General features: G+C 39.1%; 2 protein-coding genes across 10 annotated transcripts in view; one reads left to right on the top strand and one right to left on the bottom strand.

The window, feature by feature from the left end:
- Nucleotides 1-16,051, bottom strand: part of LOC108274021 (growth arrest-specific protein 7) — a 46,008-nt gene extending 29,957 nt beyond the window's left edge. Inside the window, exons 1-3 of one of the 2 annotated variants that reach the window (XM_017483792.3) lie at nt 15,496-16,051; nt 4,125-4,245; nt 314-391 (exon numbers count right to left, since the gene is read on the bottom strand). In XM_017483792.3, coding sequence (XP_017339281.1) covers nt 314-391; nt 4,125-4,245; nt 15,496-15,675 — 379 coding nt within the window. In that variant the 5' untranslated portion in view covers nt 15,676-16,051. The remainder of the gene's footprint in view (nt 1-313; nt 392-4,124; nt 4,246-15,495) is intronic. The other variant, XM_017483793.3, reaches the window with a different exon arrangement.
- A 3,074-nt stretch (nt 16,052-19,125) lies between these two features.
- On the top strand, nt 19,126-24,245 carry adprm (ADP-ribose/CDP-alcohol diphosphatase, manganese-dependent). 8 transcript variants are annotated; one of them, XM_017484519.3, is made up of 4 exons: nt 19,126-19,175; nt 20,039-20,624; nt 22,037-22,159; nt 23,697-24,245. In XM_017484519.3, exons 2-4 carry the CDS (start codon nt 20,063-20,065, stop codon nt 23,984-23,986), a joined length of 975 nt encoding a protein of 324 aa, XP_017340008.1. In that variant the 5' UTR covers nt 19,126-19,175; nt 20,039-20,062; the 3' UTR covers nt 23,987-24,245. The 8 variants fall into 8 exon arrangements, with proteins under 8 accessions (XP_017340008.1, XP_017340000.1, XP_017340004.1 ...); XM_017484511.3 differs by having other exon boundaries at nt 19,156-19,232; XM_017484515.3 differs by having other exon boundaries at nt 19,157-19,232; nt 19,817-20,624.
- Nucleotides 24,246-26,542: the final 2,297 nt, after the last annotated feature.

Genomic DNA, 26,542 nt, shown 5'->3' on the forward strand with positions numbered 1-26,542 from the left:
TCCTGTTCTTGACTGCAAGGGAATCACCTGCTACTGAACAAGTTGCTAAGGTTCATACCACAGCTTAACGTTTACCACAGGCGTTCCTGTTAAATTCAGGGCAAGGTAAAGATAAAAATACTTCAGCCCACAACATGCTGGTGTTTTTATACACTGCAGACTTGTCAGTGTCAGGGTCAATCTTTATGAATTTAAAGCTGACCAAAATGCAGCTCCTGCCAAGTTACAAATGAAAGTAATTGTCCAGCTAGCAAATGTGGGAACCATCATCTAAAACATGAAAAGAGTCGTTTTGTAAGGAAAGCAGACTCACCTGTTGGTAAGGAGTTCTTGTGTCGCACTAATGTTCTGGGCGTCCCAGGGACACTGGAAGGCCGTTCCCATGTAGTCTCTGCAACAGAATGGGAGAATGGGAGAATGTTTCCAGCAGATTACATCAACTAAGCAGAGTACTGTGGTGGGCCTGAATGTTACACAAGTGTATTGTAGCAAAAGCAATCTGGATAATTTAAATCCCTTTAAAAAGTGTTTTGCACAGCTTGAACTGACTTGAGTTGAGTGGAATGTATTAAGGATTGGCTTGCGAAATATATCTGACCATGGTTGTGCTAGTTAACACTGGCTCAGATATCTCCGGTACACAAACTGATGCAGCAGAGTGAACACTAGAATAAATTAATAGCCGGAGTGAAACAGGATTGATAACGTTATCTACTCGGCTTTGTGCAAAGCTCTGACGTGAGTCTCTTTCAGTGCTCGCCAATGAAGAAAGCAAAGCCCAAGCCATCGGTTTAGCACGAATGGCATGCATGGAGAAGAGATTTGGCAGTGTGAGCTGAAGATCTTTCAGAAATGATTTACTATGTCATCAGAGAGCATTCATCATACGACTTTTCCTCTCCGCTCCTTTGAGTTCGTTCGTAACAAGGCAATCGATATTTGAAAGGCATCAGCTAAACTGGTGATGATTATGATTATGTAATTGCCTGCAGACTGCTAATGTAGAGAAGACATGTTTCCTTCTCATAAACGTCAATAATGTTATGCAACTCTAATTAGCATGTCAACGATGCCGGTCTGATTAGGTTTATTCTGTTCGCTAATGCACGGCCAATCCTAAATCGTTCCTCCCGTCACTTTCCTCCGTCTGACTCGAATATCAATGGGCCACTTTAGATACTGTGGGTATTCATCTTCGTAAAATTGATGCATAGAAAAGACGACGAAAGTCTATGCAGAATCAGTCAGTGTCTTTGGAAATGTAATGAAAGACTAAAAAAAAAAAATGCACGCAGATCATTTAATAATCTGTGACTCTGAACTGGTTACCAAGCAACAGGCATCTGCGCTAAACATAAACCAAATGATCTCGTTCAAATAAAAGTCCTGTAACGAGACAGCAGGGCCGAGATTCCACATCAATGTCGTCCGATCTCTTTTTTTATTAGAGTATATCACATACTTCTGGTCTATAATGAAGATAAGAAATACGCTGTAAATATCGCCCTAGTTATGTCTAGTTATGAACTCCATCTTTTATGCATCGCCATGTGTTACAGAATCAGCCATGGTGCCTGCTGTTCCTGCATGACCATTTACCCAAAGGCATAGCCATCATTATTCGTTGATCATAAAGCAATTTCACCATATGACATTTCCAAAAATGTGTCATTTACTCTGACATTTGTTCATGCCCATGGGATCCAAATAGCAGCCTACTTAGTCATGTGTTTTTATGCACTAGAAGAAACAATTAAATTCAGGTATGTAATTCTATGTCATTCATAAGTCAAGTCAAGCTCCAAAAAAACACAACCATTTCTCAAATGGACTTGAAAAGCTTTTCTAATCAACAACCACTCAGCTTTAGACGCTATATAAAGACAAGGACAAACCCCCCAAATCATGTATAAATGTTATAAAGAATACCTCTGATTCCTGAGTACTATGTAGGTTACTCATTTTGCTATTAGCATTGGTATCAGAATTGACGAATATAGGTGTAGAAAAATGTACTCGTACTTATACTCAGTTTTTTAAAAAAATATTCACTGGTTAAAAGGTTTAGCAGGGCAATAATGCATCAGCACTATATTCATGGTGTCCTCATCCATTTAGATTTTCATTTCATCTTGAACTCTCGTGCTTTTTCGACCAGTGGAGTTTTTCTCTCTGTGAACCATGACGTCTGTTCCGTACGGGTTTCTTATGGCAAGATAGGTATAACCAGTAGGGCAGAGAGCTACTTAACCAGAAAGCTGCTACACAGAACAGGAAGGAAACTGCACAACACAACACAACACGACACAACCCCCCCCCCCCCCCCCCCCCGCCCTAATACTATACTCGGCCTGTCACCATGGCAACCACACAACACAACATAATGTGAGTCAATCTGACATGAGACCCTCAGAAACTATATCAAAAGCCTCCTATCTCAAGCTCAGTTTTGTGTGTAATGGTTTTCTTCACTGTTCACTGAATGTGTTTGCTCAACTGCAATCCTTGTAACGGTCACGTCTTCAACCGGTGATGGAGCACAGACTAAACAGATTAGAAATGTAGGCGATTTACAGTAGGTGCGTTCCAGTACATTAGTCATTGGGGGATTTATGTGAGTGACTGGTTGGCGTTCATATGAATTCTTGTTTACACATTAACAACTTTAGTGAGCACTGTGGAATTAGCTTTATAGGGACCAGCTGGTCTACAGGCTGTTTTTAGCTGTCAGAGCCACTGAAACTGTTGCCTGGTCAAAGCAAGAGGAACCAAAAGGCCTTAACGTTCTTAAATTAAGAGCTAGTGATGTATGAGATGTTCTTGACTGAGTGTTCTGACTCATAATATGCAGTCACTAAATCCTCATGAACTGTTATTAGAACAACAGTGACGGTAGCTGCATAAGAAAATGCATCAGTTCCTTTAACTTCTGTAAAGTTACCAAAGTCTTAATGCATAATTTTGACTCTTTCACAGATTCAGATATCGTTGCATTTTATGTAATGGCATACTGTTGCCATTTTGTCTCATAATGTAGCAAACAGCAGATGCCCCCTTTGTCGTGCTGCCTCGTAGCTGTGTTAGATAACTTGCTATGTTATAGGATAACTGGGAGATTTATCTCAGAAGCAACCATTGCTAACATTAGCAAAGGTTAGTTAGTTAGCTAATATTGATTTACCTTAAGAATAATATAAAACGCTTTTTTTTTTTTTTGCCTCCTGAAGAAAATTACCATGGGATCCTCTGGATTCTGTAGTTTTAAATGCTTTGAGGCGTGTACTGTACATGAGGCATGTGTATCATATACAGTATATATACTATGATATATGTGGGTCAGCAGTTTTGGGGGAAGTACATAAGGATCACAACCTGTTGTACAGACAGAAGTAGTATCTATTCTCTTCCAAAGTCTGGTGAGTATTTTTGTGCTACCTTTCACATCCACTTACGGACATTTCGGTGCCAAACATGGCAACCTCGTTCGAAAAATCATGGGACTGAAACGCTAGGGAGTCATTCATAGACTACTATTACTATTAGTTTCAATTACATGCATTCATTCATTTTGAAATCCCCAGATTTTGCTTTAATAGAGCCTAGAATGACTCAGAAATAAAAAAATAAAGTAAAAATGTGAATAGGGACAGTCAGTAGTGAAACTTATAGTCTGACTAATTCTGTTCTCCGCCCAGATCCTCATTTAATCATCTTGAGAATGCACGCATGGATGTCTTGTGGGTGGAGAAAGAGGACGTAGGACAGTCTGGTGAGAAACAAGCACAATGCTGATTGTTTCAAAGCAACTTGTGGAGACAATAAGAGATATCTTGAACAAGCCTCTGATCTAATGACACCGCCCTGTACCAGCTTCACCCACTCAAACTGCACAGCAATGCATGGACATTGACAATATAAACTATTAACTAGTTAATTATGATTTCGGTGCATGCACCAGGGTCTCCAGTTCGATTCTGAACTTGGGTTACTGTCTGTGTAGAGTTTCTGTGCATGTGATGATGATATTCTCCCACCTCCCATCCCCTTGAGGTGAATTTCAAACTTCAGTCTGAATAGTAGGATTTGTAATCGTATTGTGGGTAAATACATTCAAATGTGCTCACCGTTGCTTACAGTGTTGACGTAGTACTTCCTTCCCTGTGGTGACATGTAACACTTCCAGTCTTTGGGCAATGGGTTTTGGCAAGGCTCCTCACCAGGCAACACGGTCAAGGAAGCAGATTTCTGGATGAGGCAATTCAGAGAAGCATATTAAATAGTCATGTTAGGCAGAAAACATTTCATCACTTCCATCACCTAAGAATCCAACAACTGAATTAAGCAAATGATGAGCAAACTACATTCTGATGTATTATAATTTAATTAGACCTTCTCAAAAAGCTCAAATAAAGACAGACCAGTTCATAATAATGTATTCTTGACCCCAAAATATCAGGTGAATACCTTTAAATAAATGATGTAAGAGAATTTTTTCTCCAGTAATGGACTCTATAACAATATCACTAGAATGTTACTTAAGAAGCTCAATCACAGACAATAATTCATAAAGTGAGGCACAGTCTGGAATTTCCTCACTGCAGTTATCTGCTGTCTGGATTTTTACCTCTGTGAAACCTCACTGCATTTCAGCCGCGGCATTTACCAATGTTTTTCTAAAGCTTAGCTCATCAAGGTTTTCCCATCCATAATTTTCCTCAGTCAGGAATGCTGGAAATGTAGAAGGAATGCTCTCCAATGCAAAACCTCACACGAAATTACATATATAGTATCCATAGAGAGAAATGTAGGCTTACACAAGGCTTGGGTTACACAGTGTAAATGTAGCATATAGAAATGATCTGGAAATATTATTATGACCTCATTTCTAAATCAGAATGACTCCTGTGGTCTCAAAAGCAAATCGGTAAATCCTTTATGTTTTAAAAGCAGGCCAGTTTGTCCTTCCTTGTGAACCACTGCACACAAGTGAGAAAGTTCAGCAGTCACAGTAAAGAAGAATGTTCTAGTAGCCAAACTAAGGACTCAAAGCTGTTGGCTGTGATCTAAATGTCCATTTCCTTCTGATAAATCATGAGTAAAAGTTGCTGGCTTAGAACGTCTCTAATAATCTTCTCCACGAAAAGTGGGAACTTCCAAATTTAGTATTTCATTTCAAACGTAAAGACAAAGTAAAATGTGTTGCAAGAAAATGTTAAAAAGGGGAAAGTAGATAATGCTTGCTCAAAATGTTGCTGGAAGTCACCAAATTACATCACAGACTAATTTCCATATGTACTGAATCACCATGATTATGTGCATTTCAAAAGATGTTACACGGAGAAGGAATACACTTACAATAGAACAGAGTTTTAGCAGAATGTAAAATAATACATTATTACTTATAGAAAAAAAAAGAATTTTTTGGTCACGAAACTACAAACTGACCAAACTATTTAGGTATTTAAAAAATACTATAATACACACAAAGGAAAACAGTTATAGATGGAATATTTCTACTTTAAGTATTGCCAAGTAGAGAGTTTAAAATGTTCAAAATGGTATGAATGGGACGGAAAACTAGTGGTCAGTGATTAGTTGTTATGAACAATGGTGATCGGTGATTAGTTGTTGTGAACAGTGGTGAACAGGTCACTGCTCAGAAGCCCTAGCACTGCCAAGCTACCACTGGTGGAGCAAGGTCCTTAACCCTATCTGCTCCAGGGGTGCGGGATCATGGCTCACCCTGTGCTCTGACCCAAGCTGGGATATGCAAAGAAAAGAATTTCACTGTGCTGGAATGTATATGTGACAAATAAAGGCTTCATCTTCTTCATCAGCAGTGGTCATCAGTGATTAATTGTTGTGAATGATGGTGACCAGGGATTAGTTGTTGTGAACAGGGATCAGTCGCTGTGAACAACAGTGATCAGGGATTAGTTGTTGTGAACAGGGATCAGTCGCTGTGAACAACAGTGATCAGGGATTAGTTGTGAACGATGCTGGGCAGGGATTAGTTGTTGTGAACAGTGGTGATCAAGGATTAGTTGTGAAGAATGGCGATCAGTGATCAGTTGTGAGCAGCGGCGATCAGTGATTAGTTGTTGTGAACAGTGGTGATCAGTGGTTAGTCACTGATTTGTTATCGCTTGATGAAGTCACTAATTACTTGACAAAGTCACTAAGTTGTCATCGCTGATTCTACCTCACTTTGGAAAACGGGCGTTTACTAAATAAAAATAATAAATGAAGACTCAAACTCACACTCATAATCTACAGTAATAATCACGCACATGGTCTAAAAGTCAAATCAACAACATTAAATAATGCATAACACCAGATGGCTAACTTACAGCTCTACTGCCTTTTAATTGACCATGCTTCTGCACAGATTTTAGATTTGCCTCCGCACAGATGTTATGCACCACACAGTGTTACGAAAACAGCCATCAAACATTAAACGTGTGAACGGGGTTAGTCACTTAGGCACCCATTATTGCAAGCTTATCTTCCAACAACTGATCCCGATCCAAATCTAAATCATTTCAGAACTTCCAGGATAGTTTTGACGTGTCAGACATTTGTTAAGGGAAGGAGAGACAGAAACACAAATAACTTTATGTCACATAATATCTCGTCCTCTCCGAGCCTCTTTCCTGCGAGCATACACGATGGACATGCTGCTCCTGATAAATACTATTTATCTACTGAAAAGACCACATGGTTCCCACACCCAAGGCTGGAAAAAATATATTTCAAAGCTTTCCTTGCATTCCACTGCTATCCTGCTGGGAAAGTCAGCAATAACCTGTCAAGGAAAGAATGCCTAAAATGCCTGAACACATAGATGAGGCACAAAATAATCTTTTACTGTTGAGCTTTCCATTCTTAGACACATGGATACAGGAAACAATTATTATTTACAGCATTTCCATAGAGCTAAAGACAGTATCTCTAACAGAGAAGTGTTTGTGGTCATTAAAATTGACCAGATTAAATCATACATGCATAACTATAAGTATGCCATGGACATAAAACAATGTCTTACACTAGATTTCTTCTTATTCTTATTCTTTCTATACGAAAAATGAACACTTTTAGATTAAAACTCTTTATTTTTAATATACATGATTTCTACACAAGATTGAACTTATGAAGAATCAGCCTTTGTAGTCGTTTTGCAGTACACTGTGACTATGAGTCACTGCTATCTCTGTAATCCAGAGTTGCATTAAACCAACCGAGATTTACAGAAAACGTCCTTATGCAGCATGCTGGTTCCTCATGCCTGAGTGAGTCAGTCCTTCCTGAGCCAAATGGAGATCTGTTAACATGACCCATGTACACAGCACATGATGTTCCATGACCATGATTCCAACATCCGCACAAAAAGATCATGTTTGGGTCAACCAGGATGAGGAGCTCAGCAACATGCTGTATAAGTTAAACAACATCGCACTAGTAAGAGTATCGTTGTACTGAATATCTGCACGGCCGCGATTCGGCTGTAAGCACGAGGCCACAGGCTGATATTATTTTTACACAACAGTTCTAGAAACAAGAAAGTAAGATCAAGTAGCTGACATTTCACACAAATATTTTGTTTTTGTTTTCCCCCGGCTCCATCAATGAAAACAGTTCCCAAAGAAGCCACAACCGACAACCAGACTGACTGACAGACCATAATAAGCTTAGTAACGGTTTCAATATAACAATCTATTGCTAGGATTAGAATTTTATTTATCGAACACAGACAAGCGGAATGATACAGACTAAAGACTTATGTTATTTATGTTTTATACAATACTAAGTACAGGTCCACTAATTTGATTGGACGAGCAGTGTTCCAGGAGTGCTTATACTTCCAATAACCGCATATAACAACATACAGTTACATTTCACTGTGTGTATCACTCCGCTCATCTGTGTTCGCCAAGTAAAATTCCACTTCCTAGTTCGAAAACATTACTACAGTAGTGTTAGCGACGTCATCGTCAGAAGCGACAATACTCAGGAATATAACTTTCGGCTTGTCAGATGAAGTATATCTTTGAACAGATGAATATAACTTTGAAAGCTTGTCGGATGAAGATGAAAAGGAAAAAGAGGATGCCGATTTTATCGGAAGCACCTTTAACGGGAACGTACGTGAGTACTGGTGACATGCTGTAAAGTATAAAGAAGTGTGGCTTCTTCAAGCCGGGTTCACACTGTACGATTTTAGCCCCGATTTGGTCGTCTGAGACAAATTTTGAGAATCCTAAAAGATTCCTATAATCCTTGGCCAAAATCTGTAGTCTTTGATCGTTAGTTTGACGCGTTCCCGACAGCCGATAAATAACCGCTGCAATCACATTTTTCCTCCGATTAAAATTCTGGTAGTGTCAGAAAATTTGAGGCACAGTCTTGTAGTGTGGCTTCTCCTACTCCGATATTCAGTATAACCGCACTCTTGCTTGTGCGATATCACTTAAACAGTAAATATCAGCCATCTTGGAACACCAGTCAAGTTAGTGCTTAGTTATCCCACCAAAGTTGTTTTGATTTTATATTCATTCATTCATTCATCCATCCATCAGTAACTTTATCGTGGTCAGGGTGCTGCCAGTCCATAGCAGGAAACTCATTGCCACCTTTTTTTTTTGCAATTTAGTGTAATACCTAATATACTTTATATTAATCTCAATTATTTGCAATTTAAAGAGTATCTGAATGCCCTTCACGTGACTGGGGATACTCTTTATGGCATGTATGAGTATAAATACTTGAAATCGTTCGTCAGGTCAAAAAGACTAGTGTGCTGTGGTGGGTTTTAAGCAGCTACATGCTATGTGGCAGATAACAATATTCGATTTTACATATTTATATTTATTCGATTTAAATGGACATACGCTTTAAAATTGCAGAAATATTATTATTTATTAATCATAAACTACTAAAGACCTAAAACTACCTTCCACACCTTTTCAATCTAAAATTATATTATTTTATATATATATATATATATATATATATATATATATATATATATATATATATATATATATATATATATATATATATATATATATATATATATATATATATATATATATATATATATATATATATTTTTTTTTTTTTTAAAGCATCCAATTAAAGTAAACTCTATAAATGGTGCACTTTACTGAGAACATCTAAGCTGAGTGCTAACAATGTACTACCCTGAAATAATAAAACAAAGCAATAACAAGCATGAACATCTTGCTAAATTACACAAATTGATAGTATTATAAATTTCAGTAGAATCCAACAAGATATTATATAAAATACATGGGCATGCTATAATGCACTGAACCCAACCACATAAGAGTCTCCACTCTCTTTTGTTTATACAAGTTTTCCATTATCATAAGGATGGACATTTTGCTTAAATAATATGTTAGTAATTAGCATCGAGCAGCAGTAACAGTCTAACCTAGAGATGGTGAAGATTTAAACCCACAACCCTAGAGTTGCAAGGCAAACGTGCTAACCATTATCACTTACGCTAAAAAAGTTTTTTCCAGTCAGCCAGGAACTCGAGTCAGATTTTAGGGAAAGCTCAGTCCCAGGAACAGATTACTCGCTGACATTATTTTATTCGACATCTGCAGGCAGAAGATTCGGGTCAGCACGTGTTAACCAGGGAAGTGCCTGTTTCCTATTATTCATTTCCACGTTTCATCACTTTGTCTTCTATTAGGTGGGTCTTTTCTGACAGCCTGTGACCTTCACTCTGGATACTTCCACAATGTGCTTATGGATTTTCTTCTTGTGCCAACCTCACCAAGTTCCCCTTCTAACACAAAGAGCTGTCATACCAACCATGGCTTTCAGAAAGAAAACAAAAGTGGCTTAGGCCTGAGATACTGTACAAGCAGTGCGCTAAAAACAGAACTTCTACTGGCTGCCATGGTTAACAAGACCATGTTAAGCACTAGCCCTGCAGACTCATGCTTCTGAGGAGTCAATTACCAGACTCTTGTAAAGTGTCTGCACTTAAAGTCCTGTATGGTTTTGAGCAACGGAGCATGGAGCAGATTTGTCATATGTAAGAATTAATTAGCAAAGGAACCGTGACTCATGTGCAGGGTAACGGAGAGAATGAGAGGTGTGAGTTTCCAAGCCTACAACACACACAAAGGCAAATCGACAACCTACTGTAGAAAAAGATGCCGCTCTCACAGCCTAGCTTTAGTGGACTCTGTTTTGTTTTGGCCAGATGTGATGCTGTGGGACTCATGGCCAGATGTTTTACATTATCCTGCATGGAAGCCAAACATTTAAGATATTCCCAGGCACCCCCACGGGTACTCCTTTGACATTCTTCATTACATTTACATCCAAATCCCTTGTAGTACTCCTACTGCAGCTCACAGTATAGTTAAATGTAATGCAGCAAATACTGACGTCTTTATTTAATGTACCATGAAGTTCTTTTCATTCCACCGTCTGGATAGGCTGAATTAGAGTTTGCCTCTTTAACTGGAACTTGTTGATGCTTTCGCAGCCGTAGTCGCCTTGCAATCTGCTGCACTTTGTTCGCTAATAGAGATAATTAGTCACTTGGCATCATGACTGCATCAAGTTTGTCATTTTCCTTTTCATGGCCTTCAGAACATTTCCTAGGTTCCTGTCAGATTAATTAAAGCTGCACTGAACTCAGCTGTGCCGAGCTGATAGTCTGCCACAATTCTTGCACAGTGTCATTTCAAATCAGAGATACACATGAGGTCTTCGTTCTATCTCTGCAAGAAAGTAGCTTGCACTCTACTGAATTTTCAAATCTGATTTATCAGAAAGTGTTGATTAACAAAACACTGTATTTCAAATTTTCTGTAAGGAGATGTTTATTTAACATTCATGGAAGGAGTCTCCAGGGGGCACGGTGGCTTAGTGGTTAGCATGTTTGCCTCACACCTGCGGGGTTGGGGATATGATTCATGCCTCCGCCCTGTGTGTTGCGGAGCTTGCATGTTCTCTCAGTTCTTCGGAGGTTTCCTCCGAGTACTCTGGTTTCCTCACCAAGTCCAAAGACATGCGTTGTAGGCTGATTGACATTTCCAAACTGTCCTTAGTGTGTGAATGGCTGTGCGAGTGTGTGTGCGATTGTGCCTGCATTGGGATGGCACCCTGTCCAGGGTGTCTCCTGGGAAAGGTCCCAGGCTTCCTGTGACCCTGTGTAGAATAAGCAGTACAGAAAATGGATAAGTGGATGGAAGGAGTCTCCAGTGTCAGCGCTTTTAAGTGTCAGCAAGTTTTCCGCCATAAGATAGTCCTCGGGACAGATGACTTTGCATTTTGTGGTTTCTGGGAAGCATGACAAGCTGCATTGTTTCAGTCTTATTAACTTCAAGACACAGAGACTGGAACTTGTGAAAATAAGATTTTATAATAGTTGGCAAATTGGTCCATTGATATAAACAGTTTTGCTGCGATGGTGCAGGACTACAATCGCTATGATAGTTTTAGGAATGCAACTGCCATGAAACAGTTTTGCACTCAAGTCTACATCAGTGAACAGTGGATCACTTCAACAAAAATAGACTTCAGGTGAAAACTATAATGAATTTCCTGGTTACTATTTGGACGTGTAGTACACAGTTATAGAAGGGAATTATTTATAATTGCACTATTCGTTGTTACCCAGATAAGGATGGGTTCCCTTTTGAGTCTGGTTCCTCTCCAAGTTTCTTCCTCATATCGTATCAGGGAGTTTTCCTTGCCATCGTCGCCTCTGGCTTGCTCATTAGAAACAAATTTATAAAAAAAAACTGAAAAATAGTCAACCTTAGGGTGGTAAAAGTACCTCTGCTTAATGGCTATCTCCCTTGCATGGACGATTTTCAACATCATATTTTCCTTTCCTTACAAAAACCATAAACTCCACAAAGAGAAAGGGGTCTGCAAGGGGTTCTTTGTATAAGTATGGGTTGTTAGCTTCCTAAAACTCTCCTAGAAGGACAACTAAAAATCCCCTAAAGGTTCTAGATTGATAAAGACTGTGTAGCTGCAGAAAGGGGAAGTCTGATATACCATGTGGTTTTACCATGAGAATAACAACATTGCTGGGGGTTTTGTTGTTGTTTTTACTAATTTGAAGTCCTCATTAAAGACTGGACACGTGCCTTTAAGTGGGTTTGGGTGTGTGCAAACGTTGCTAGCTTCTAGGGTATGGCATACAGTTTCTGTTCTCATTTTTGTTCATTTTCCAATTCACATCACAGTTCCTCTATGAAAATGTGGCATCCATGCCTCTTAGCCATAACCGCAATGCCAAAGTTCCCTTTTGATCACATCATTTAATTAAAAACTATCGACACTTATTTCAAAACAGAGCCAACGGAGCTGATGCTTGCAACATCTTACTCAGCACTGCGAATTCTCAGAATGGGTCATTAGACCAGCTGCGCCATGAATTAAGTCTCCTTTTAACTGTGTACTTTTACATCATGGTCCTCTTGAAGGTCGCACAACTGTTCCAGTTAATCAAGGCCTTCAGCGGTGTCTGAATATTAAAGCCATGTGTGTTAAGACTAAATTCTGTGTGGTACTAGATCTCCTGAAGCAGTTGGATAAACCTATTCACTTATTGTGAACTGTTTGTTCTATATGTAATACTTATTAGTGGGATTATCATGATAGATAAGGAAGCATCCCAGTATGTTGCAGCCATGACTTGTCTGGCTACAGTCATTTTAATATAACTGGTCAATCATCCATGAGGAAAAGTCAAACCAGAAGCCTAAAACATTTTGTGCCACATTAGCTAGACAAGGAACCTGTACTGGCAGAGATTTTATAAAAAATAAAAAAATAAAAAAATTTTTAAAAAAACTGTGGAACGTGGATAGATAAGACCAAGTCATTCCAAATAACTGAGCTCTGATTATGTCTGGAGAATTTTACTGGATGGATGCGTTCAAGTCAGGAGCCACAGTTGGTGAACGCGGAAATGAAATGAAATGGCTCAAAACAAATGAAATGGCTTTTTGTATGCAGCTTGCATTTTCCATCAAAACTTTTTAACAATAGGAGATTCAGCAAATGGGAACCGACATGGGAGGTAGGCTATGTTTTGATCCAGCTAGTACCTTACAACTTAGGCTTAGCATTGGAAACAAAATGATAATAAATTTATGATGATCCTCATACTGTCCAGTTCTCTGTGGTTCTCTGCTTAAAACAGGGCTTGTCAACAGTCAATGGATGTGGACACAGCAAAGTACCGCTCAAATACACTACAAAAAATATTGTAGCAGAACTGAACAGAAAAAAAAAATGGCAGTAGTTCAGGGAGTCCAGTTTTATAAACATGAAATCCTTGCAGCATTTATTTAGCTGAAGGCAGTTCATTGAGAAAGGGAATCTTTTCATCAATTTACACTCTCTTATCTACTTAGTGAAGTGACAACATGATTTGCTGTCAAAAGATGAAGATGAGAAAAGAATCTTTAATGATGATTCAAAATAGATACACTATATGGCCTGACCATCACACACATATATGGTTTTTCCCAAAACTGTTGCCTCAAAGTTAGAAGCACACAACTGTATAGGGAATCTTTGTGTGCTATAGCATAACAGTTTCCCTTCGCTGGAACTAAGAGGCCCAAATGTGTTCCAGCATGACAATGTCCCTGTTCACAAAGCAAGCTCCATGAAGACATGGCTTGCCAAGGTTGAACTGGAAGAACTCAAGTGGCCCTGACCTCAACACCACTGAACACCTTCGGGATGAACTGGAATGCCAACTGCACCCCAGGCCTCCTCGTCCAACATCAGTGTCTTACCTCACTAATGCTCTTGTGGCTCAATGGGCAAATCCCTACAGCTACACACCAAAATCTAGTGGAAGACCATCCCAGGAGAATGGAGACTAAATCTGCAATGGAATGTTCACCAAGCACATATGTGTGCGATGGTTATGTGTCCACAAACTTTTGGCCACACTGTGTATGTCTCAACTGTTCAGAGTTCAGAACTTTGTAAGAAATTTTACATACCTGGTGATTAAAAAAAAAAATTAAGTGAGTACACGTGCATTAGTACGTGCAACTTGAACTTTACTTTCCCTGGTTAATCGTGCTTCGTTTCCTGTTTTATTACATAGGTATTACTCAGTTTAGCTTTATACACAGGTGATGATGTGGGTCAATATGCCAATTCTGCTCAATATCACTGTTTAATCAGACACACCACCTCTGCACTTTCTGACTCATATCTGTGAGTACCGCATTTTTATAAAAACAAAAGAGTAGTATCAGCCAAGGTGTAAGCACTGTCATGTGTGTATGCAAAAAAATCGTTGTGGGTGTTATAATCTAGGTATAGATTAAATACTTTTTTTTCTTTCTAAAAAGCTCATTGAATGTACTAAATTCAAATGTGTTTATCGGTTCCACGTGAATGGAATTGAGTTACATCAACACAACTTGTTTTCGTACACCCAACAAGATTTGATCACGTATTTCCATAGCCCTGAATAAACCCTGAACTCCACGCTCTCACCCAAACTGAGGCTCGAACCCAGGTGACTGGAGTTACATCCTCACAAGATTTCATAATGTAATTGCTTTACGTTATGACTACATGAATTGATCACGCTCGCGCTCCATAATTCAATCAAGGAATTAGAAACTGGTTCAAATCAAGTTGAGTATAAGCAATGAAATCACGTTCCGATGAGGAACGTAATCTTTCTGTGTAAACTACATGTAGTAATATACTCTCTAAAATCTGACTGACTACATATTCCCTTTTATTCAACGGCTAACAAATCAGTTCAAACGTGGTACGGTATGTGTAGTCAGGAACCCCTTTTGACTCTTAAAGAAATAAGTACAGATTTATTACATGAACTATTCAAGTATTAGGCTCATGATGTAAATGAGTACAACAAGAAGAAGAAGAAGAAAAGGAAGAAATTTTATTTACATTACATCACCTTTGCACAGTTCAAGGACACTTTACAATGATATTTATTTAATTATTGGAACCATCAGCTTTTTTGTTCCTTCTACTGACATTATATACACTTGTTCTGGAGTCACTGAGGTGTCCATTAAACCCATTCAATTCAAGTAACCAGTCAAACTGCTCGATAAAACTCAAATAAAAACTCACGAATGAATATAACTTTGACAATGGTGGGTTATGATTTCCACCACTAACAAACAAACAAACAAACAAACAAACAAATCAAGGACCCCTGGGTATCCCCTGAGCCAACTCTGAGAGACAAGCACTTCTCTGGTTCACATTTCTACTTCCATTTAAAAAAAGTACGAAAGGTCTACCTTTAGTAAGCTTTAGTACCTTTGGAGATTCTTACTGAAATTGGGGGTTCTTTTGGGAACTACTACTGAAATTCTCCAAGGAGACGACGCTTTTAAAGTGCACTGAGGTGTTACAGGAGCAGAGATTGATGAGTGTTCGTTATAAATAAACACGTGTCAGGTGCAGGGTGTGTCCTACCTCCACGACTTGGACGTAACTGGAAGGGAACCATCCCGTTATTCCATCCTTCTCTCCTTCCCACCATCCTCCGGGCAGCGCGCGCGTGATGCGGATCAGCTCCCCGGGCTGGAAGTGCAAGCCGCGCTCGTGCTGCTCGCCGCTGAACGCGTACAAACTCCTGCACAGCGATCCCGACATCGCAAACTAACTTCCCCAGCGCTCACTCAAACGCTTTCTCTTCTTTCTAACCGGGAACGCCGTTTCGGTTCCTTCTTACCCTGTATGTTTTACCACCTTCCAGCTTACAGGTGTTGTGTTGTTTTGTTTTGTTTTTCGACCGAGGAAAGGAAACTGCACTTGAATGCTGCGGGACTCCGAGCAGATGTGTTTCTCTGGCAGCACGCGCGCATTAAACCAAAGACTCGATCCCTATTGGACATTTAGTGCACTACGTAGGGCGGGGAAGCCGCTGGCAACGTTCCAAACCGCACACTACTGAATCAGTACAACAACGTAGGACGCCACCTATATGGCAGCATTTGACACTTTCAGCAGGCATACAGCCGCGCGTGCCTCCTGGATGTTATTTCTTATCGGATGTAGTGCAACTGAATAAAGTTGGCTTGATGTTCCATATTCGCGGACATTAAGGGACCGTCTCTAAAGTTACATACGACATTGTTATACACGTTTCTAACTTCAATAGCATTTGAAGGGGATGACTTACAGTCATATAACCAACTGGAAAGTGTTCATCTAGGTATCAGGTATGATGCACACCTCTTAGATTTTTGATATTTATCAAAATAAGCTATTAAATCATATATAAATATTGCCATGTGTTTTATTACTGCATGGGCTCATACACAAAATATACCATTCTTTAAAGCTCAATAGCATTTGAAGGGAATGATGTACAGTCACACAACCAACTGGAAAGTGTTCATCTGGGTGTCAGCCCATTCTGCAGTGAAATTCATGTCTAATTTAAATGTGATTTAATAGCTCATTTTATTAAATATCAAAAATCGAAAAGGTATGCCTCATACCTGACACTTAGACGAACACTTTACCGTTGGTTTTGTGACTGTACATCATTCCCTTCAAATGCTATTGAGCTTTAAATTCAGGGGAGACTGGGCACAGAGCATGGGACACCCTAGATGGGGTGCAAACCCATCACAGGGCACAATCACACACACACATACACTATGGACAATTTAGCGATGCTAAACAGCCTACAACACATGCATTTGGAATGGAGAAGGAAGCTAGAGTACCTGGAGAAAACCCTGAAGCACGGAGGGAACATGCGAGCTTTATGCATACAGGGCGGATGCGAGTATCAAACTCCCAACTCCAGAGGTGCGAGACATGTGTGCTAACCACTAAGCCACCATGCCCTCCAATAATAATGATAATCGTAATAATAAAACCTATAAACATTATTATTATTGTTGAATTTCCCGATTACTTCTGTGACATAAAGTAGGGCAAGTTAACTATGCGATGGCACCGGGGCATACTCGGGCATCTCAGAAAATTTATGTTATGCTTCAACATCCATTTCCACTTAACTAATCAGCTAATTAGCAGCCATTCCTGAGTTGAAGTGGGTGTGTTAGAGCAGGGAAAATGCTGAAATGTGCAGAACAGGGGATACATCAGGACTTGGGTTGTGAACACATAGTTTAACAAAATGACACTGATCTGTCTGGTTGTAGCTTAAAGGTTCAAATATAGTGAGCAGAAGGTTGTGAGTTGTAATCCTCGCACTGCACACCTTAATGCCCGACTTCTAAATTACCCAAAGTCTTTGCCTCACTCGTCAAATATGTTGAATTAAAGAGCAAACCAGAAGAATAAATGTAAACATATGCAACACTATGATCTTCATAAAAGCTATACTCTTTAAAGAAATAAGTTATTTGTATCAAAAGGAGTTCAGGATGAAAAAAAGAAAAACAACTGTGTGGGAAGAAAACAAAGGCTGAACAATGTGAAAATTAGCTTTGTGGTAAAGCTGCATACAAAATCATAAGAGACAAGCACACTAACAGCAAATCTAACAGCACACTTGTGGTTGAGTAATTTGGGAAAATTGGTTAAGTTAAAAATAACATACTAAGTTACATCAGATGTTGGCTTTTTCTGGGTAATTCCTATAGAAATTCTTACGTCTTGGACGCCTGGTTGTGATCATTTTCTTTTTTTTATTAACCAATCTTAGCATTCTGAAATGAACTACAAAGGTCAACAAAGAAACATGCAAATGAAAAGTGCATAGTGAAAATGAAAAGAAAATGTCGTCCAGGTGGAAAGGCAGGAGTTTCAAATGCTCAGCAGCAACATTCAGTTCCTGCTTAGACATTTTATAGGTTCTCTCTACGCTAACATCTTTCCAATGAATTGTATTTATCGTAATTTGAAGCAGTCCATACAGGAGGGTTTTTTTGTGATCGTTGCGGCCAAAAATGCTTCATTTTGCTGCGGGTTTTCTCAAAATTTACGATGCAACTTGTGGAGATTTTTGTGCTTTCTTTGTGGAAAACTACTTGTTCGACGCACATGAATCGAAGAAGGCTTTGGCTGAGCATGCGCTGTGATGATGTCATGCATTTAACTAAATGACACTGATCTGTCAGGTTGTAGCTTAAAGGTTCAAATTTAGTGAGCAGAAGGTTGTGAGTTGTGATCCTCGCACTGCAGTGCTGTATGCCTGACTTCTCGGCCCAAATCTGCGGAAAATCGGTGGTAATTTTGAAAAATTGCAAGCTCCTTTGAATACTGCAGAATCGAGTTTGCTTGATTTTGCGTTAATTTCTGCGGCCGCAAAATCCTGGAGGGACTGGTTTGAATCCTGCTCAAGCTGCCACTGTTGGACCCTTGAACAAGCCGCCAAAACCACTTATACTTAACTCAACTGTAAATCACTTCAAAATGCATCTGCCAAATGAATAAATGTTAAATGCATGTAGTAAAGAATGCATAGTAGTTGTTTTTTTTTTTAAATAACTACATGAATAAGTTGAATAACTGTGTAGTAAGGTGGCACAGTGGGTAGCCACTCATAGAATTTGTAATGGTTCTAATGGTTATAATTGGAATTTTCAATGGAAACTGTAATGGTCCATGCAGGTCTCTACTTTAATTCGTTGCCTTCTGTTGGTCTAGACATATTATGTCTAGTGGATACCATTAAGGACCAATAATGGTAATGGTTTGAATGATTAGCTGGTGTTTGTAATGGTATTTGTAGTTGAAACCCTTATAATTTCTGTGATGGTTTCTATTGTTTTCAGCAGGGTGAAAATTCCCTTCTGCTTACCTCATGCACTTTTTATTAAACAAACCATGTTGTCATTTTGCTAATCATACCAGAAAGCATTATAAAACGCTCCCCTTTCTGATTCCATGTTTCTATAGCCGAGTAGCTAGTTTCTGAGCCAATGAGCTACCTTCAGCTACATAGCTTACACAAATACATGTGACTGTACACGATATAACATAGGACCTGCACCAGAAACAGAGCTGGTTCATCTTCAGAAAACTAGAGGCGAAAAACTAGCACCAGTTTTGTTTGAGTCGGCTCGAGTTATGGCATGCAATACGTCCTCCAGTTCCGACAGGGGGCAGTGTTGAGTTGATTGCTAGATGCAGGTAACTCCAAGAAGAAGAAACTGAAGCTGTCATTACAAGTATGTTTACCTCGCGGGAATAAACGTCGTCCTATCGTAGTAGACCTTCGAATGATGGTATATTTTGTGTATGAGCCCATGCAGTAATAAAATACATGGAAATATTTATATATGATTCGATAGTTTATTTTGTTAAATATCAAGAATCTAAAAGGTGTGCGTTATAGCTGACACCTGGATGAACACTTTACAGTTGGTTTTATGATTGTAAGTCATTCCGTTCAAATGCTATTGAAGTTAGAAACGTGTTTAACAATGTCGTATGTAACTTTAGAGACGGTCCCTTAATTTCCGCATATCCGCGAATAACGGACGTCCAACGACAAGCCAACTTTATAACAGCTCTAGGTAGAAACGATCTGAATTAATGTTGTCTAACATGCCTGAATTATTATTAGTACTATAATATAGTAGCAACGTACATATAGATATGTAAACAGTGGTCGTAGAGGTCTGTTTATTATTCAGCTTTACAGCAGGTGTTCCGGAAAGTTCAGTTCGCCGGGTTCTCCTTCAGCGCGCATGCGCGAAATCACGACGTTTTCTCCGGCTACTGCGTTGTAGTGTGTACTTTATTGTCGCGCGTGTTAGTTTATCGTGTTATTAGATCAGCATGAAATAAATTTCACGTTGCTTTCCAGTGTTTCTTCAATATAAAAGAGAGTGAGAGAGACTACCACAAGCTCCGACCTCCACTATCCGCTCAACGCAGCAACGTCATGATTTCGCGCATGCGCACTGAAGGAGAAAAGGCGAACCGAACTCTCCGGAACACCGGCAAGTTGTTTTTTTTCCACATGTAGGTAGTCATTTCCGCATTGTTTCACCTTTTTTTAAAAAAACGTTTCTGCCGTGATCTAAAGGCAACACCTCAGAGAAGAGCTCAGATGGAGGACAACGCGGCTCCTGCCTTCACGTTCGGCTTGATCGCTGATATTCAGTACGCCGATTTAAAGGACGGTTATAATTTCCACGGTACCCGGAAGCGTTATTACAGGAACAGCCTGCACCTGCTGAGAAACGCCATCAGGCACTGGAATGAGGAGAAGGTGAAACCCAGCTTCATCCTGCAGCTCGGAGACATCATTGACGGCTTCAACAGGAAGCACGGTGCATCAGGTAAAGCTCTGGAAAAGGTGCTTGATGAATTCAGGGGCTGCTCGGCTCAGGTTCATCATGTGTGGGGCAACCACGAGTTCTACAACTTCACCAGGAGCGCCCTGTTCTCCTCTGAGCTTAACAGCGAGGTCAAAGGAGAAGAGGAGAGAGATGACAGGATGGACGACGTCTACGCTTACCATTTCAGCCCTGCTCCTAAATTTAGATTTGTGGTCCTGGACGCTTATGATCTGAGCCTCATCGGCCGGGAGGAATCGTGTGAGAAGTACAGTCAGTCCTTTGAGATCATCAAGGAGCACAATCCTAATGAGGAACTTAATCAGCCTGCAGGTAAATGAATCTGCTCTAATGCTAGAAATCTTGTGAGGAAGAACTTACTCTACTCCAGCAAGTCCCGGTTTTTCTAATCCCGATTTGGATCATTTGCCCATTCCTACCCACTAAATAGTCCTATCCTACCATACGATGGTTACGGACAGGAGAGGATGAAGGCTAGCACATCCTCCAAGATGCATGAAGCCATCCAGCACATCTGTTTGAACTGCTGTTTGTGCTACATCACTCAGAGGAAAGTGCTGTCTGCCCTCTTCCTCATACATGTGCTCCCAGAATCTCACGACTGGCTAGTGTTGCCAGTCAGGGAGAGAGTAATGCAGTAATGTCATTCCTCCCACCAGTCGACTGATGGTGGATTTGACAGATACCGATATCTTAAGTTGGACGGTACCTGCCGATATCCGATTAATCAGAATTGATACTGAATGAAAACATAACACTCAAAGCAGAATGTTGCTGAACTTTATTACAAAAATAGTATTACAAAAACAGTACTGACTGTACCATGAAAAGGTACTGTACTTTTTAAAAATGAAATAAATATTAATATATATGAACTATTAATAAATATTAAAGTAAATAAACGATATAAATCCAAACTGAACCAAAAAGTATCACTTCAAATAACCAATAAAAATAGACATCCAAAATTAATATTAAAAACACTTCAAATAACAACAAAATTTGTCAGCGATAGTTTTTATTTCACCTCTAGAGGCCGCTCTTGTACTGTATAACGACAGCGGACCCTTCTCAGCCGGGAAAAACGATCAGCATGGATTTTTGACAATAACCAATAGTTCTGAGCACAGTGGCTCAGTGGTTAGTACACTTGCCCCACATCTCCAGGTTTGGGGGCTCAAATCCCGCCTCCGCCCTATATGTACGGCACATGCATGTTCCTCCCGTTCCTTGGGGCCTCCTACGGATACCCCGGTTTCCTCCATCAGTCCAAAGACATGCATTGTAGGCTGGTTGGCAATTCAAATTGTGCGCGGTGTGGGAATGTGTGTGATTGGCAACCCTGTGATTGGTTGCCACCCTGTCCAGGGATGCCTGTCCCTGTCCACACCGAGCTCTCTGGGATAGCTTCCAGGCTTCCCTGCCACCCTGTGTAGGATAAGCAGTACAGAAAATGGATGCTATTATAGGAATACAAAATTCAACTGTTAAATGTAATGTAAACTTAACAGACACTCAGAAGAAGAAGCAAAGACATTGGCAGCAGTTGAAACCTACCATTTATTAAAAGATGATGGTGGTGGAGATTTTGAGTGAAATTACCGAGCTGAAATGTGAGCCAGCAGGTTTTAAGCACAATCGTCATGGTTCATGTACTTGAGCTACACTTGGTTTCAGATGGAGTCTGTAAAAGCTTTGTGACGTAAGATGGAAATTTTTTGCAGGCTTAATTCCGATGGACGGAAGGTTTGTGAAGTTCAACGGAGGACTCAGCCAAGATCAGCTAGATTGGCTGGATAGACTGTTGACCAGTGCTGACGAGAAAGGAGAAAAGGTCACGGTTGTGAGTAAGTATAGCCTTCCAAGTTCTACTAAATTTTAAGGAAACACCCCAAATGCTTTAAATGATTTATATCAAAAGGATCAGTTTTCACAGTGGTGCTAGGGTGTTCACCAGAGGCAGTAGTTTAGTTTGTATCCATCTATCTGCATGTTTAGCCTCTGATTTCTGATGCTACATACACCTCAGTTCGTTTTTATATGTGGAACAATTTTATGTTTGTAGTCCTTCAAGTTATTGGTTGTGTCAGCCTTAGGCTTATTCCACACACGTACAGATAATTTTGAAAACGTGGAACAAATACTAACAATGTTGAGAGCTCATTAATTCGTTCATTAAACCTCAGTAAGCTTTTTTTTTTTTATCCTGGTCAGGGTTGCAGTTAGCCAAAAGCCCTTCAAAAATAAAAAAATATTCATAACGTAATCATTCATATGTGTGGACTGACAACGATGTGTAACAACTTTTAATGTTACACTTTGGTCTTATCCAGTGTCTCTGTTCGTAGTATTGATTGTAGCACTGGAGCGGTGGATTCCGGAGCAGTACTGTGTGTATCACGTTCTGACACTTACGCACTTAAGTGTTTAATAATAAAACAAAGTGAATTTAAGTGAAAGAACAGATTACAGACCCAAAGTAATGACCTATGATATACAAAAATTGATAACACGTGCAAAAAACCACGGTGGGCATGCACAGGTTGGTGCTATGGCATCAGTGTTCTCAAAAACATGCCTTCGTCCTGGCCACGTGAAAAAAACCCAATGAAAATAGCATAAAAAAAAATTTCATCACCTTGGAGGGAGTTTTCGACAAGGTTCGTTTTCAGTCACTCTAAACACTGTATTTGTGTATCGGGCTTTAGATGTTCCACCCAAGACCCTTGGAGCTGGTGATAGTTAGTTATTGTACACTTAACTGGCACAAGCTTCAGAATGATCAAGGCTGCACTCTGATTGGCTATTCACACTGCTTCTGAACATTGTGACACTATGGGGGTTTTTTTTTAAAGAAAGATATAGTCACTGGAAGGTCATGGCATCTCAAAATGATCAGAGTTATGTTTGCAACAAGAGGGTATGTAACCGACATACCCTCATGTATTTGCTGACAGGCTATGGAAAAGGCATGTGATTGGTTGATTTCAGTGTCAGTCAAATGGCCCTTTGCTGTTAAAGTACTAGGCTCTATTAATAGCTAGACACCTTGCCACATGTAACTGAAGCTAAGCTGAGTAGTGTTGCTCTGTACACTTTCTGGTGATGTGACAGACATTTGAAATCTTATATTCTACACATACTGTACATGTGAAACCAGCACACAGGTCAACTGGAGGCTTTAGACTAGCACTCGCATACTATAAATGTAGGACTATAAATGTACGAGCATGTAGCCTTATATAAATAACATGTTTTGTGCTGTTCATAAAAGGTTGATGATGACAAAAGCAAGAACACGCACAAGTACACATTCATTTATTTAACCTAACAAAACTCTGCAATCTTGTACAGAGAACATTATTTTCTACCTTCTTCTTGCAGGTCACATTCCTGTTCATCCCTACTCCACTAGCACTACATGTCTCACATGGAACTATGATGAGATCCTTCCTCTACTGTGCGCTCACAAGAGCGTGGTGTGTTTCCTTGCTGGACATGACCATGATGGAGGGTATTGCGTAGATTCAACCGGTATTCATCACCTCACAGTGGAAGGGGTTATTGAGACGCCTCCTGACTGCGATGCTTTCGGCACTGTGTATGTATATGAGGACAAGATGATCCTCAGAGGTAACGGGAGGATAAAGAACAGAGTGCTTATGTATCGATGAGGCAGGGGATATATATATATGTGTGTATATATATATATATATATATATATATATATATATATATATATATATTTGTGTGTGTGTAATATATTTCTGTACGATACTTATTTAATTGACATCAAATCATCTTTGAAAGCAATTTGTAAAGTATTTAATGTGCAGAAAAAAAACACTTTACTAACTTATATTTTTATGTGTGAATATTGAAAGATGATCAAAAAAAATTATCTTTTAATAAAATAAACAAATGTCTACATGAGTTGTTGTTTATGTATATTTTCTTTGGAATTAAATGGTATAATTAAGTAAAACTTTACTTCATTACCTTAAGTCACCAGTTCACATCTTGCTCAAGGAGCTTTTCTTTACTTAAAAAAAATAAAACAGTTTGGGTGTGCTATTCTAGGGAAACAATCAGTGATGGGGTGATATGATGTGTCCCAATGCAAAGCTTAGAGCTTTATTTCCTAAACCAACATGTCCCAAAGTATTTATTCCTTATATACCACAGCAATGTGCGCACTATTCATTTTTTGCACTAATTAAAGAATGGCACTGTATCTCAGTTTATAATTATATTTAATGCTGTGGAACCTCCATAAAACAAGCTCCTAGTATAACTTTACGTTATAACATCTCTAAACAGTCGTTTCCTCACCAGCCTCTTTATTATCTTTCTCTTCCTGAGAGAAAAACATCCTAACTTACTCATACTGACTTTTACGAAATACTGACACCCGACTCTTTCCATAAACGTCTCCTTACAGAACGCTACACCATTAGGCTTCGATTCTGTGGAGCATGCAAGTCCATGTGAATGAGCTGTTACTATAGAAGGTACAGTGTATGCATTCATAACTTCTAGCTGGACTAGGGCAATGTCTGTCTTTCAACACTGCAAAAAATTGTGAAAATTTCTTATTATACGATTGCAATAGACGAAATATAAGATCATTAAACATATTTCTAGACGTTATTACTCATTTCAAAGTTTGTCGTTTTCTTATTCTGTTTGCAGATATTTTCACTTCTTTCTAGAAATAAATGCTTAAAATGAGCAAAATTATCTGCCAAAAGAACGAGACAATTTCAAGCTTGCAATAAGCACAAATCTCTTGAAATGGGTTTAATAATCTTATATTTGGTTTATTGTAATCTTATAATAGGAAATACTAGAGAAATTTGTGATTTTATTTAAGGTATTTCCACTTGCTAAGATGTAATGTTTTGTGGTGAGGAAGCTACAGATCATTCAGAATGTAGCAGTCAAGAGTTCTTGCCAACATCAGATCAATTTACTGTACTCTAGTATTATTTTGTATACACTGACATCCTGTTATGTTATGTTATATACAGGCCTATTATTTTGTTTACACTGGCTTCCTGTTATTGGCTATAAAATGTATTCTTTGCCAAAGCCCCAGCTCCAAAATATCATGCTGATCTCTTAGAAATATTAGAGCCCAATTACAACCTCTTTCATCAGCTGATGCAGGTTTCCTGCTAATCACTTGCATCTATGCTGGTTATACCCAGCCCTAGTTCCATTACTGTTTTAACATTCCCTCATCAATTGCACCATCATTTACCGTGCAGAGTTGTTATCATTGCATCATCATTGCTGTTCCAATACTTCATCATTCCAAGCAATTTTATTTATTTATTTATTTATTTTTCAATTAAATGCTGCTGGTACTGGGAAACCATAACTGTAGATATCAGGAGGAAAACTTTCCCAGAAAGCATTGCAACGTGTTGTAATTCCCTTTTCGAAACAGAAAACATTCACAATAATGGGAATGAAGTACTTCAAATATTTAAAATAAACTCCATTTGACTTAATATAGCTTATACAAATAACTAAGGAATTGTTTGCCATCTTAATAAGGCCTACTCATATCTATAAGGTTGTAGAAGCATTTTTTTTTTTTTTTACACATTTGTACACATACATGAGGCATCTGTTTCTGTCAAATGCCACCCAATCCTGTTGCCTTTTATACTCGTTTTTATTGTGTGCTTAATAGAAGTATAAACTCACTCAAATGAATTAACATTACACACTCCCACCTCTTTGTATGCCAAGTGTTTATAAAGAAAAGATACTCGTGAATAAGCTGTCCCTATCCCCCAACATTCCTCTGAAAACATGGTGTACATGTTTCCATGATACACTTTTCTGTTGCTCTATTCCTGTACGTTTAACACAAACTCACGTAAGTAAATTACTGCATCACTTTTGGGTTTTAACGTCAGAACTGTATGAGTCAGAAGAATTGTGAAAATGTGTAAAAATGAAACCGTTCTCAGGGAATTGGATGCAGAACTGAAAATGGCTGACAAGAAGTCATATGACACTGTAATAGACCAAATAATAGTTCTTGCATACTACTACTTCCTGCAATGATCCCATCAGGCAAGGAGCCTGTTTATCAAATAGCTGACAGTGGACATTTTAAAAGGTTTAAACGGCCTAATAAAAATGCATTAATACGAATTAATTAGCGATTTTTTTCCTAACCGATGTACCGGACAGTAATCAGTTGGGCGAAGAAA

The sequence above is a fragment of the Ictalurus punctatus genome, chromosome 13 (genome assembly GCF_001660625.3).
Source record: "Ictalurus punctatus breed USDA103 chromosome 13, Coco_2.0, whole genome shotgun sequence".
Lineage (NCBI taxonomy): Eukaryota > Metazoa > Chordata > Actinopteri > Siluriformes > Ictaluridae > Ictalurus > Ictalurus punctatus.

Coding starts and splice junctions, on each gene's coding strand:
- adprm (XM_017484511.3), top strand. Junction 20,625..22,036: donor GGAACTTAATCAGCCTGCAG/GTAAATGAATCT, acceptor AATTTTTTGCAG/GCTTAATTCCGATGGACGGA. Junction 22,160..23,696: donor AGAAAAGGTCACGGTTGTGA/GTAAGTATAGCC, acceptor TTCTTCTTGCAG/GTCACATTCCTGTTCATCCC.